The 13,705-nt window shown below is 36.7% G+C and overlaps 3 protein-coding genes across 5 annotated transcripts; 1 reads left to right on the plus strand and 2 right to left on the minus strand.

Moving 5' to 3' along the window:
- Nucleotides 1-102: 102 nt before the first annotated feature.
- Nucleotides 103-4,908, minus strand: LOC107264166 (dolichyl-diphosphooligosaccharide--protein glycosyltransferase subunit STT3A). Of its 2 annotated transcripts, none has more exons than XM_015732127.2 (12): nt 4,747-4,908; nt 3,620-3,744; nt 3,301-3,468; nt 3,063-3,223; nt 2,582-2,971; nt 2,354-2,507; nt 2,043-2,281; nt 1,787-1,951; nt 1,520-1,708; nt 1,220-1,439; nt 698-886; nt 103-554 (listed from the first exon to the last, which is right to left on the minus strand). In XM_015732127.2, the coding sequence occupies exons 2-12, from the start codon at nt 3,714-3,716 to the stop codon at nt 409-411; spliced, it is 2,118 nt and encodes a 705-aa protein (XP_015587613.1). In that variant the 5' UTR covers nt 3,717-3,744; nt 4,747-4,908; the 3' UTR covers nt 103-408. The 2 variants fall into 2 exon arrangements, with proteins under 2 accessions (XP_015587613.1, XP_024936968.1); XM_025081200.1 differs by lacking the exon at nt 4,747-4,908 and adding an exon at nt 4,567-4,681 and having other exon boundaries at nt 110-554.
- A 920-nt stretch (nt 4,909-5,828) lies between these two features.
- LOC107264170 (CAP-Gly domain-containing linker protein 1) lies at nt 5,829-8,475 on the minus strand. Of its 2 annotated transcripts, none has more exons than XM_015732145.2 (2): nt 8,233-8,475; nt 5,829-7,888 (listed from the first exon to the last, which is right to left on the minus strand). In XM_015732145.2, exon 2 carries the CDS (start codon nt 7,646-7,648, stop codon nt 6,299-6,301), a length of 1,350 nt encoding a protein of 449 aa, XP_015587631.1. In that variant the 5' UTR covers nt 7,649-7,888; nt 8,233-8,475; the 3' UTR covers nt 5,829-6,298. The 2 variants fall into 2 exon arrangements, with proteins under 2 accessions (XP_015587631.1, XP_015587630.1); XM_015732144.2 differs by lacking the exon at nt 8,233-8,475 and adding an exon at nt 7,962-8,213.
- Nucleotides 8,476-8,716: 241 nt separating this feature from the next.
- Nucleotides 8,717-13,354, plus strand: LOC107264169 (protein bunched, class 2/F/G isoform). Its single transcript, XM_015732142.2, has 4 exons — nt 8,717-11,166; nt 12,037-12,088; nt 12,239-12,445; nt 12,631-13,354. The coding sequence occupies exons 1-3, from the start codon at nt 9,344-9,346 to the stop codon at nt 12,443-12,445; spliced, it is 2,082 nt and encodes a 693-aa protein (XP_015587628.1). The 5' UTR covers nt 8,717-9,343; the 3' UTR covers nt 12,631-13,354.
- Nucleotides 13,355-13,705: the final 351 nt, after the last annotated feature.

Below are 13,705 nucleotides of genomic sequence, written 5' to 3' on the forward strand. Positions count from 1 at the left end.
AGTACTTTGTATTTGGAACGTGACGAGTTACTCGTACGTGCATTCAGCATTTCAATTTCGATTTTTTTTTCATGGTATACTTGAGCTTAAGGTCGTTCAAAGTAATTCATAACTTCTCGAAGAGTTTAATAATACGGATTCGCAACGTTGACAAATTATCTCACGTCTTAGTACAGCCAGACAAGAATGCGCGGTCATTATGTATCCATAAACTTGTATTGATGATTTATAAAAATGACAGTATTGTTCATGCTTACAGTATGTTGCGCGCAACTAATTAATGCGTCCATTTGATATTGGTACTTTTAAAAAACTCAGACTTAAGATATATGCTTATTGAAAATTTCACTGGGTCCTGATGGCAGCGAGATATCATCCGTAAGAAAGTCTATCGATGTCAGTTGCGTATCAGTTGCCCCGATTTTTTAAATCTTTCACTTTGTAAATCCGCACCAGCCAATGTTCCGTCGTATACGCTTCCTCTAGCACATCCAATTCGAAGTCCTTATTTCCGATTTCCATGTTCCTTACTCTGTCGTATCCCGGGGGTTTTCCTAATTTTGCAAACAGAAAATAACATTACCCATCCTTTAGCAGAGAACGTATTATATAACATGAAATAAAGTGCTTTAGAATTTTACCAATCGAAAATTCTGCACCTAATTTTCAAAAAACGTCAGAATGATACGAAACTTACCTCCTTCGGTGTAAACTTGACCAAATCGATAGTAACACATTTTGTACATAAGACAATTGAGCCAAATCGGAGAGGCTTCTTTATCTACTCTAAATTCGCCAGCAGCGTTATAATAATCCCACTCGGTGATAGATTTACCTTCTTCAGTGCTACCACCGATACGCACCATCCATAGGAACTTATTAATATCTAAAACAAGAAAGGAGCGTCAGATTATTAAATAAAATCGATTCGCGTATGCATATAGACCGAAGATCTATACAATAAATGATATTTTCTTGTTGGTGCCAATAGAATAAGATAAAGATAGAGACTAAAATATATATAAACTCATAAATGAAATTAATATGATCCAATAATCAGTATATTTACAAAGTGAGACCATACTCTACACGGCCCTACTCTATCTTCAAAGATCACTCTAATCGGACGTATAAGAAGTTTATCAGTAACAGATAGTCTCAGTGCACAGCGTTATAATGCTTGGATCAAAGATTTGTAAAAAGGGATAAAATTACTTACCGTCCGATGAGTAGCCTGTAAGTCCACCGAAAATAACAAGTACATAATTCACATCCAGTTCTCTCATTATCTCGTAGGCCTTGTCCTCACTACTCGCCATTGCTTGTCCAACTCTCGATATGTGTGTATTGTTCCATGTATTATTGTCTACTAAAATAGTTCTGTTTGCCATCGCCGTTATTTGATAACCATAATCCCACCAGGACATCACCTTGGCGTCCTGATTTTAAATACAAGCATCAAAATGAATTCTATTAATATTCTAAATGTGGTGACGATGGATTTGCATGTGAATATTACCTCAGGAGTATTCATGCGTAGCCAGTAATAAGCTTCTCTGAAATCATCAAAAATCATTCGGCCTCCGTCAGGTGAGCGAGCTGATAAGACTATACTTGGTGAACTATATGCTTCGGCTGTGACCCATGTGCAATGCACGGTATACGAGAAGAACAAAATGGACATTATGAAGATGAAGAACATGGCGATCTGTAAGCCACAAGATGATGGTATTGTCTATATCTGTTGTGAATTTCTTGTGATAGATATGTAGCGAATGAATCTTACTTCGGTTTTTAGAACGTAATTGTTTTCAAATTTGCGAGACTTCTTATCGGTGACTTTTCCACTCTCTATCTGTTTCATGTAAGTTAGCACCAGTGCTGATGCACCGATTGCACCAAGTATACACATGACAGGTGCAAGTACTAACATTAGACGTACCATGACTCCCTGTAAAAAAAATGTAAGAAATTTGTAAAGTTTAGTTCATGTAAAATAAATAATTAAGAATATTTGATAGTAGTTAGATAGGAATACATACAGCAAAGTAGAGACTGGTAACTCCATAGAGTATGAGGAAGATATTGGAGTCTGTTAACTTAGAGAAACAAAAGTATAAACCAGCAGGGAAAAGGAATACAAGGATCTGTAGATCGAAGTAAAATGAACTCCAGGAGGTTGGTTGATGCTCCGATACAGATGCAATAATAGGAATGTGATTCTTCGCGTACGATGGATCCAGCAGAGAATAGAAGCGTCCAGTCCATGGAGATATCTTGCCTGTTTAAAGCAACTTGTATGAAAATAATCTAAAAGAAATATTCTAATATAACAGTTGAAAAGGAGTATTACCAGTCAATGTCAGTACAGTTCCAATGATGGCAGATGCTGTGAGCATCGATAAAATGAGTCCACGAAACAGTAATTCAAAATCACTTTGAGATAGTTTACTGCGAAGATAGTCTACAAGTGTGTGAATTTGACACAAGCCAAAGACTCCAAATGCCTATGGAGAACACATAACATACAACATATCATAAGAATATTGTAAAGTAATAGTATGAGACTTGTATATTTTACCAGCATGTGTTCGGAACTTTGCACAGGTTGGAAGCCGACGAATGAAATTTGCATAGAGAGGATCGTTCCTATGCAGTAAAGTACGTTATATGCAACATATATTCTGTGCGAAAAGCGTCCAGTAACCATAAGCGTCAGGACGTGCATGGGAATGAGATTGATTAGGAAGACGTATCCTCCCCAGGAAGAAACCATATAAAAGTAAGCTAGTGCAGCGCATGTAGACCAAAAAATAGCGCCTGTTTTTACGGCCTTTATCCACATATAGTATGTAAACAGCATGCAGAAAATTGCTATGCCTTCGTTGTCATAAGAACCAGCTACAGATCTAGATATATAACCAGGAACGATAGCGATCATTGCTGCGGCAAGTAATCCTGAAGCAGAATCCTGAAAATGATAACAATTAAGATTACTTTATATTGAGAAAACTTGTCTAGGTGTATAAAGATTCTATAATCTAAGAAACTGATGATAATACCCTTAGTTCTTTCGTAAGAAGATAAGTAACTATAGTAGTGAAACTAGAAAATAAAGGTGCAAGGAAAACGCAGACATTGCGTATATCGATGGTGATATTCAGTAGCCATGCTAAGTGGTACAAAGCCGCAGAAGTTATCATCAATCCGGGATATATAGTGCCTGGAAGTTTCATTTATTATGCATATAATCAGGTGAAATAAATATCAATTATCTTAAGTTTACATAAAAAACACTACCTCCGATAATTCTGCCAAGAGGATACCAGACACGATCATCAAACCAATTATGAAATTTATAGAATCCTTCTTCAGCCAGGAACTTTGTTGTTCTATAGTTAAAATATGGATCAAACTCATGGATAACACTCTCGAATCTTAATACCGAGAATAACCGCGTTGCAAAAGCTGAAACATCAAGAATATTATGTATTCTGTCACTAGCAAGACCAAGTCAAAACATGCTGAACAAAGTTGTTCAATCAGATAATTAATCATGTTAGTAATATCTTATTATCGATCTGATTTTTGAGCATGTACCATAAAAACATATACTTACACAACACAGCTGCTAGGGATAATATAGTCAGTTTCAAGAGTGTTTCTTGCTTTTCAGCTGATAAACGCAGACCCCGTGCCTTTGCAAGGATTGCCATGATGGATCTAAATGAAATTTAAGTTTGCCTGTAATGCAAAAAATTTATTAAATAATTATACACGCACAGGATATAACAATCACATTTTACCTAGTTTAAGAAAATAAAATGTAAAATAAATTAATAGGCAATAAAAGTTTATATAGATTATATCTGAAGAAATATATCAATTGCTAAAATAAGCGAGTACACATTGTGAAAATATTTACAATTGCAATATGATATGATATTTGAATTTTATATAAATAGTATTTATTTCATAAATAACCAAATCAAAAGAATTCATAGTTTAACATATGCAATTTTTAAACAATATTTATTAATATTATATTTAATGCATTATTTTACCCAATATGTAACAATTTATTTAGATATGAAAAATAAGAATTGTTCCGTTCAATCAATCACATAAATATTATTAATATTGAAACATAATTTAATGAAATATATATATTCATAGCTACAAAGTACCATATGTTTACTAATCCTATCAGCTGGTTTGCTTTGAGAAAAATTTAACATGTGGCATTTATTTGATCATAGTATCATTCAACTTCTGTGTTATATGAGGTTGATCTATAACATTTTTTAAAGGAACTAAGTTTAACTATAAGATACAACTAGCATCTGCTAATCATCGACACATAATTCTGTGATAAACACAAAAACAATCTTATCATAAAAATATAGTTTAGATAGTTACATGCAGCTTATCCAGAGTTATTATATTGCAGATGTCTAACCTTAAAATTTGGTCAAAATCTATGTCAATAAAAAGTGTATGAGATCGCTAAAAAAAATTTAATTTTAAACTTTAAAAATATAAAGATATCAATCTGGTTCGAATTACGTTATTATCTCCTGCGTAAATCACAACAATAGCGATAGTTAGATTTACTGTATTCTTGACCTGACCACGTACACAAAATTACCGGCCGGCAAATTCGTCCAACTTCTAACATACAGCACTGTATTAGAAGCGATCGGATAGTAGAATATTAAAATGCCTTGTGAATCAGATAGTACTTACAAATTTGTGTAGTGGAAAAATTGGCAAAACAATAAGATTATTTAAATCATTAACTTAGAAATGTCGCACCCCACTCCAAAGAAAAACCATGTAGGCAAGTGTGACGTTTATGTCCTTAGAACCAGCACTAGCTTACAGATAAACTTTACATGAAGTAAAATGCAGAGATGAGTAGAGAGATGCACAACGCTACGGTTTTAGGCGATACCAAAAGCGTGGCGCTAAATCGTAGCGGCGAGTCCACAAATAGAATTTCGTGATCATCGCCTCCGTCGATAATGCGTATCCCATCGTAGCCGAGTTAAACGTGATCCCGAACGTGTAGCTTGGCAAGTAGAGATTCTCCGCCACTCACCACTGATTCTCAAACCAACACTTCGAATGAGGCCGCTCATAAGATATTGCCAAAATATATTTTTTCTTTGCAATCTTAAGTTCGAGCGCACAGTGTAAGATCGATAAGATTTACTATGACAAAAGCCAGCACCTCATGCCTACCTGCACTGAAGCGTATGATGCCACCAGTACCTTTAATAGATATTTTACCAACGTTTCATAGCAGAACTATTCTTAAAGTCTATCAGAAATCATAGAACAGCTCGAGAACTATTGAAAAAGCCTATTCAATTTGTACACCACTATATTTGCTTAGATTTTCTTTTAATAATTTTTTTCTTCCGTTTCAGGTCATCAGATGTCATCCGATTTTCAAGAATCCTCAGGTAAGTATATTTAATATTAAATTAATAAGTAATCCCCTTCCGATCTTGAATACGAATCCACCCAACTTCCTTGTTAATTATAATCTTGCTGATTATTTAATACACTATATGTAAGTATGACAGTTATTGCCCTTTGCAATAATTATGCTGCACTTTCATATTTAATTTTTTATTTATTAACACCTTACTTCTTATAATAACTACAGGAAAAGGGGTGCAATAATAATTGATGAACTCCTTTATAATATTCAAATTATAAAGTAACTTTATTATTCACATTCAACTTCAATAAAGTTAACACACGACTTATATATCTATATACACGGCTAGTAACACGGAACATGAAATCATAACATGACATAAATCAAAACCCTCTGGTATTTGTTCTTTAATCTTCCTTATTGTGTAATAATAATCTTTAATACGACTTATAATTACGGAGTTGACAATAATACTTTTTAATTAACAAATTTATGGTAAATAGCTTAAACGCTTTTGTCACGGTTTGCTTAATTCAAGACGTATGACTCAGATCTGTGTTTAAATCATTAGTTCTTTCGGGATATATAATTGCGCTCTTTTACATAATTTTCAGCAAAATAATTTTACGGTATTCTAGCCACATTTTACATATATGCTACCGTGACTCCCTGTGGCATTCTTCCCCTTACGAATATTTTAGGAAATTTTTCTAAAACTATTTGTATCAAACTATATATATATAAAATCTTATAGCTTTAATATATAATATCATAATAGTAAGGTTAATACAAAATAATATAATATAAGCCTGTGCTAACCATGTTTTGTAGCAAAACTAAATATCTCTTTTAATCACTAGAGTCACTCGCATAGATCGACGATCTAGGTCTGCCTCCTCCCTTTGATCTCTTAGTATCCATGCATTTTCTACTGCGAATTGCCCTAGATCTCGGGTTCATCCTTCTGGGAGTGATACCCTCTTCTAAAATTTTTTTATGATAATACGCATTTCTACGCTTGACTTTAGTAATTAAATTTTCATCAACAAACTTTGGTCGGTCAGCCATGATTACATCATCAGCTTCGTTGCTTCTTTCACCAAAAAACTTGGTTTGTTTTCTTGCCCGTTTGGACCTATTATTTTCCAACTCTCGAGAAATTTGTTCATCTTTTAGGTTTTCCAGTCTAACTATTAACTTCATATCCAGCTTTGGATCTCTCCCTTTAACTATTTTAATGTTCTGCTTAATTATTTTCGTTCTTGAAACTCGAGGTTTGTCTTTTTTTTTATCATTCATTTGTGCTTTCTTCTTACTTGCAACTTCTACTTTATTATTCATATTGACATCAGTTTCCTTTTCTTCAATCAATTCAATATTTTCGGCTTTATTCACATCTCTTTTGTTTTCTTGAATCTCTCCGGTTACTACTCTTCCGCAAGCTTTACGCAATTTATCTTCTAACTCTTCCTGCAACTTTTCAAAATTTGTAAATAAATTCTCGATTCCAACTTCATACTTGTGCCAAAATTTGGAACATGTGTCTAGAATTTTAAGATATTGAATCATTTGCTGCATCATTTTTCTTATGTCTCTTGACTCTGCTGTATTCTGGTTAGCTTCGTACTCGGCGCTGTCCTGAAGACTACTGATCAATTCGAATGCTTGTTGTTTATTATAGGCATTTGTGTCATCTGCTGTCGAATCTGTGTATGCGTCGCTCGAATCTTCCTCTTTTTCAGGTTTGATGATCACTAGTGGGTTATTCCTTTTTGTTTTTACTTTCTTTTCTTGTATTATTTGAATAGTCTTGGATCCTTCCCCTCCGTCTTTATCCTTTTTGATCTCTGTCTTATACTTCCTATAGTCAACATCTTTCTTCAATTCTTTCTTTACAATTCCTTTGCCTATCCTTTTTGGATCCTCAGAACTCTTTCCTTCTCTTATCCTATTCCTGTTTCCTTGATACTTATTCGTTAGATATCTCCCTTCCTGCATTCTGACTATGTCTCTTCCTTGATTATTCAAATCTCCTTTATCCTTATTAGTTCTCTTTCCTCTTCCAAGAGTAGAATCACCTCCCTGGTATTGATCATCCATTTCTTTGAACCCTTTGCTTATTGCTTCGATAGACTTTATTCTTAAAGCTCCTTGTTTACTCTTAGTAATTTCCTTTTGTTTATTAGAGCAAAGCAGCATGAGTGTATTGAAAACTGCGCATCAATTCCTGATAACTGTCTTTGTCCAATTCTTCTCTGGTTAGGTTCCTCGTTGTTCCAGTCTCAAGTGAGTAATCACGATTTATCAGCAATACTGTATCATAGGCTTATTTATATTTCCCATTAGATGAGTATACACCATTATATTTTTTAAATTTTCTTTTAATCATTCTTTTTCTTCCGTTTCAGGTCATCAGATGTCATCTGGTCTTCAAGAATCCTTAAGTGAATATATTTGATATTAATTAAATTAATAATTAATCCCCTTCAGCATACTAAAAGCTAATACTTGCTTCCAGCTTCTTAGGTAAGTATGACAGCTATTGCCCTTTGCAATAATTATGCTGTACTTTTATATTTAATTTTTTTGTTTATTAACACCACTTATAATCACTACAGGAAAATGGGTGCATTAATAATTTATGAACTGCTTTATAATATTCAAATTATAAACTAATTTTATTATTCACACTCAACTTCAATGAGGTTACACACGACTTGGACATCTATGTATATATATATCTAGATACGACACAAAATGCCCTCTATGTGCACTACACTCACCTGGGTGGTTGTGTCCCTTCTATCTCTCTCTGCGCAGCTCCCACCACTGCCGTACGAATGCCATTATGGTTAGGTTCAGTAGTATCGCCTAAAACCGTAGCGTTGTGCATCTCCAAATGTTTCATGTTTAAAGTTACTTAGAAGGTGAGTTTCTATGGATGCAGAAATAACGTACTAAAGCGCCACATGTATCTTCTTTGTCTCCATATCTGTTCTATACATACAGGCCGTTTCAATCAGTTTCTGAAAAGCCAAAACATATATAACAATAAGTTTTACAACGCCCCGTAAAGCTTTATTTACAACAATTAAAGTTAAACATGCGCTTTAATATAATATCAGATAAATGTATAACTAATTTTCATTCATGTAAAATTAATTTTTACAGTTATTCTTTCTATTTCTATATTATCGATGACTATGAACATTCAAAATAGAAAATGGAGTGCTGGTAGAATAGCTGTTACTTATAAATTTCGAGTGCATCAAGAAAATCTAAATACCAAAAAAAATGCAATGATACAGATAATTGTTCATTTTGTATTTAATTGGTTGAAAATGGGGAAGCGCGAAAACAACTAGAGGAAGGAAAGGGCCGATAAAAATGGTAGGTCCGAAAGGAACAGTATCGCGACTGTCTATCATGGCACAACTCATGACCATCCCGTGAGCAAAGAGGCAGCCATTTTTAAACTGCTCACCTGCTATAATAGAATAGAGAAGACATGGATGGTGAAAATTGCACCGAACAGTAATGTAACGGCATAAGAACGAATGGAGCGTGGCCAGCCGTAAAAGAGCAGGCGAGTTCGTGTCTGAACGCGAGGCTCGCTTATAGTTGACGTTACTCCAGCGAAGGCACTGTACTCCCGTGAAATAGATGAAATGGTGAACTGTCAACATCGCCTAGAGATTGGAACATGATTTTCTGTGGTGTTCAGGCGGATATTAACGGTTCCTCGTTGTAAGGGTGCACAACGACAAAGTTTGATAATTGAGGAAGCATCGAATTCATCGGCTACAGCACACAGCGATGACGGTTTTAATATGCGAGAGAATAGCAGCAGCGCACGTAGAAACCGTGGATCACGAATGTTAAGTTTCGACAATAATGGCAGATAATGTACACAGAAAATCGCATAAGTTGTCGGATCGGAAGTTATCTAACCCGGTGCATCGTACAACCACGGAAACGATTCGGCTGGGCGAACCGGACAAGTTGCACCATCCGGTCTCGTTGTCCGCGTCGAGCAACGCGACAGCGAACAATCAGTGCAGGAAGAAGACGTCGTCCTTCCAGATTACTAGCGTTACGGTGGGCTGCCGGATGAGTAACGATGCTGGTGAGGATTCCAATGATGATCTTGATGAGTCCCATACTGAGGACAATTCAGTCGAGCACTCCAGGATCACTGACATCGACATTGAGACACCAAGTTATTCGGAGGACACGTTTTCCAAGGAGGATGTATTCTTCAATACGAGCAATGCTGCACTGGGTACAGCCCCGGTGATTCCCACAAGTTCCCAGTATGGCCTGGCAATTGTACCCTCTGAAGGGAGCAATGTCAGTAATTCGGTCAACGACAACAATATAAATACTCTTGACATCACCTCTGTCACTGACAACAATATTATCAACCTGCTGTCGAGCAATACGAAGCAAGATGCAGACCTACGTGAGGTGCATTCGCATGGCAGAAATGAACGTTTCAAGGTGGTCAAGATTGAGAGCACCGAACCTTTCAAGAGAGGACGCTGGACTTGCATGGATTACTTAGATCATACCTCTGTGAATCAGCCTACAGCCATTAGCACCCCTAAAGTCTCTGATCCAAACGAGGTGTGCATTTCGTATGGAGTGACTGATAGCGGGGTAGTCATACCAGACGCGCCTAAGCAGTCAGTAGTGTCCGACGACAAGGGCGTCAGTGTCGACGCTAACGGGCAAGTGTCCCATCAGGACGTTCACCCTTCAATGGGCGTAACAAACAATCCGACGACAGTTTCCAGTGCGAACTACGCGGTAAATAATTCAATTCCCCAGAGTGTACAGCATAATTCTGCGCAGGTACAGGCACAAGCGCAGGTTCAACCTCCTTCACAGATGCCCCAATACTTCCAGCCATCCTCACAGCAGCAACTGACCCCGCAACAGCAACAGCAGCAGCAGCAACAACAACAACAACCTGGTGGACAGGGCTCGACGCTGCCCTCGAACCTACAACCTGCCCATCCCAACAATTTGGGACAGCCTCAGAGCATGCCTCAAGGCTCTATTCCTATTATTACACAGACTAATAATAACAATGTGACGCCTCAACAGAATATAACCCATCCCACAGAGGATACATACGTGACAGTCAGCTCGCAAAATCAGTCTTTGCCAGGTCAAAATGTTTGTCAACCGTCGGTGCAGCAGGCTTCGGCGCCAAACTCTCAGGCACCGAATATTCTCGTCACCCAGCATCCACCACAACAACAGCAGCCCCAACAACAGCAACAGCCACAGACCTTACCATCCCAGAAGCAGATGACCCAAGTGTCCGAGTCCATGACTGCCATGCAAGGGACACAAGCTATCCAGAATATACACAAAGTTCCTCAATCAGGTGCGCAACAGACACCTTCGAACATTCACGGCCCGGGGGCCCCGGTACAAACTCAGGTGATGCCGCCGGCTCAGATGCAACCCCAGACAACTGGTAGCAATGCTCAAGTGCAAATGGCCCAAGTGTCGGCCAGCTGCCAGAACGTGGTGGGCGGAATACAGCAAGGAAGTATGACGTTTCATCAGTCCGACCCGGAGCAGGACTCCGTTTCGGGCATTATTGCGGCTGCCGCTGCACAATCAGCGGGTGCTGCCCTTCTTGAATCCCTTGCCGAAGTTACTCAGAGCGGTGATGACCACAATGCCCTCGAGGACAATGAAAGGTTTGTTCTACCTAACTTAACGTCATCCCAATGCGAATTGAGCCAGTCTATCCTGGACAATGTCCTCTATGACCTTGCGTACCATATAACAAGTTCCTATGTGCATTCAACTCGATACTTTCTACTACACTGCCACTCGATAGGCTCAAGTATCTCCTGAAATGGTCCATCCGTCAAAGCGAATGTAAACATTCATAGTATTTTTCCAAACATCTTCTTGAACACTTCACTAGAAATTGTCTACAATGGCAACCAGCCAAAAGAACTTCGATTCCTTGAGTCACTACCACGTACCACTATTAGCATTAATGACAAGGGCTTAATTACGCACAGAAAAATTTTGACATGTAAAGCGTACAGGTCTCACGTAAAAATAGTACTCGTTAATGCAAAAAGAACGAAAAAATTGAAACGTATGAGAGGATGACGTTAACGGGACTCGTTCTAGGATGGAAGACGTATTCAGTATTACGCTTGAGACTAACACCAGGCAACGCTATTGTTTTAATCAAGCGAAAGAACGCCGTTACTTATTTTCTAAATAATACATAAACGAATACGTTGCATATGATTTGCCAGAGTTAAACAATAATTGTATCGATAATATCCTTGACTGCAATCAATTGCCGTACGTACACAATTTTCATTTTCTTTGACTATTATGCAACTGACTATCTGTATCTTTATAGACACAATACTTCTTTCTAAGCTAACAAAAGATGGCACGCATTCGCTTCAATTTTTTTTTATATGCACTTACATTAGTCTGATACGAAACTGGCGATTCTTCCATCGATATCAGATCTTCACCCGGTAATTAATGTTTAATGAGAATTATGAATTATAGGCTCCTTGTGATTTTTGTTTCAGTATGTCCGGGACAAGTGCCGTAGCAATCGATAATAAAATCGAACAAGCTATGGTATGTATGATATTTCAAATAGTATTTTTTCATGTAAATTTTATTTACATTTTATTTTGTATAATTGATTATTACGGTTTGTTAAGCGTAAGTGCATTGCTGGATAGAGTATGACTTTTTGTAAGAGGAAATTGATTTGGACTTGTTTAGGACTTGGTGAAAAGTCATTTGATGTTTGCCGTACGGGAAGAGGTGGAAGTATTGAAAGAAAAGATAGCAGAACTGATGGACCGCATAAATCAGCTGGAGGCTGAGAATTCAATCCTTAAGGCGCACGCGACGCCGGAAACGTTGGCTCAACTGAGCCCCCAGTCGTCGACGAAATTACCCCAAAACAATTCAGGAAGTGGTCAATAGGTAACCGTTGTACATAAGTTTCTATCAATACTTCGTCAAGTACATAATGGATAATATAATTATTGTATATAACTTTACGATTTTTAGAAATTTATAAATAATGAGATTTATTATATTATAAATATTAGCATTAGAGATTTTTTTTAAGTAAATTAAAGATAATAGATTATTTTTTACTATTTCAGTTTATTGTTTAGGAAATATATTTAATGCTGTAAATTCGATCTTTTCTTTCAAAATGGTGCGGCATTTTGGAAATGTATATTGTTACGACCCCGAGAGGAGGCAAGATTATTTGAGAGTGCATGACATGACGACTGTGCAACCTAAGTAACAATGTTGATATTGTTTTATTATAGAATTGAGGTTCTGAGTATGTTAAAAAAAAAGAATACCTAACGATACGAAGTAGGCAGCTAGCCAGCCATAGCTTATTTTACCTACTACCTACATTACGGAATTCGGCCAATTTTAAAGAAAACCAAAGCCATAATATCATGCGATTGACACTGCGAGCGCAAATTTCTCATTGTAAAAAAAATACTCGTATTAAGGAGTATTACTGAGATTCAATATAATTTCATTCTAACAATTATTACTTGGGTGTTTTTTTTGTTTAATTCCGTCAATTTCCAGTTGAACTTAGAGATTCAAACTAGATTTGTGTACACCTCGCCATTCTCAAAACTCATCGATTACTATTGTTTCTTTAAGGTGGTGCGTAACGTAAGCAGTAACAAAAAAAATCAGACAGCGCACGAGAACTTTCATTAATGGTATCGGTATTTTGAAAAACAAACTCAACATTGTCCTGCCAATATGTTTCAGATAAGCATAACTATTTTGCGCTAAAACGGCAAAAATTCATTCTCTACATTTTACAATTGGAATAACGTTTTCCGTTTCTTAGTTTCTAACGAACTACGATAATTCACGCCGTGCTTTATTCATTAGCTTACTTTTCTCCAATGGTAATGCCCGCCCCCTTAAAAGAGAAAAACGAAAAAAAAACATTGAAACTGTATTAATTGTTCTGTGACTAATCCATACCATCCATTGTTTTTCATGACCGATTAACCACTTTCTCAACATGACGTTCAATAAAAGATTCGTTTCTTTTACCTAATGTATACCTTATCCGTGATACCTCCTTTCATAGAATTTAAATAGTCTAGACAGTATTAGTAGAATATACGTCTGCCCTAAATTTTTAAAACTCAATTGTTATCGCCAGTCAATGTCCGTAATCGTCAATGGCAA

This window comes from Cephus cinctus, unplaced genomic scaffold (assembly GCF_000341935.2).
Source record: "Cephus cinctus unplaced genomic scaffold, Ccin1 Ccin1_scaffold0168, whole genome shotgun sequence".
Lineage (NCBI taxonomy): Eukaryota > Metazoa > Arthropoda > Insecta > Hymenoptera > Cephidae > Cephus > Cephus cinctus.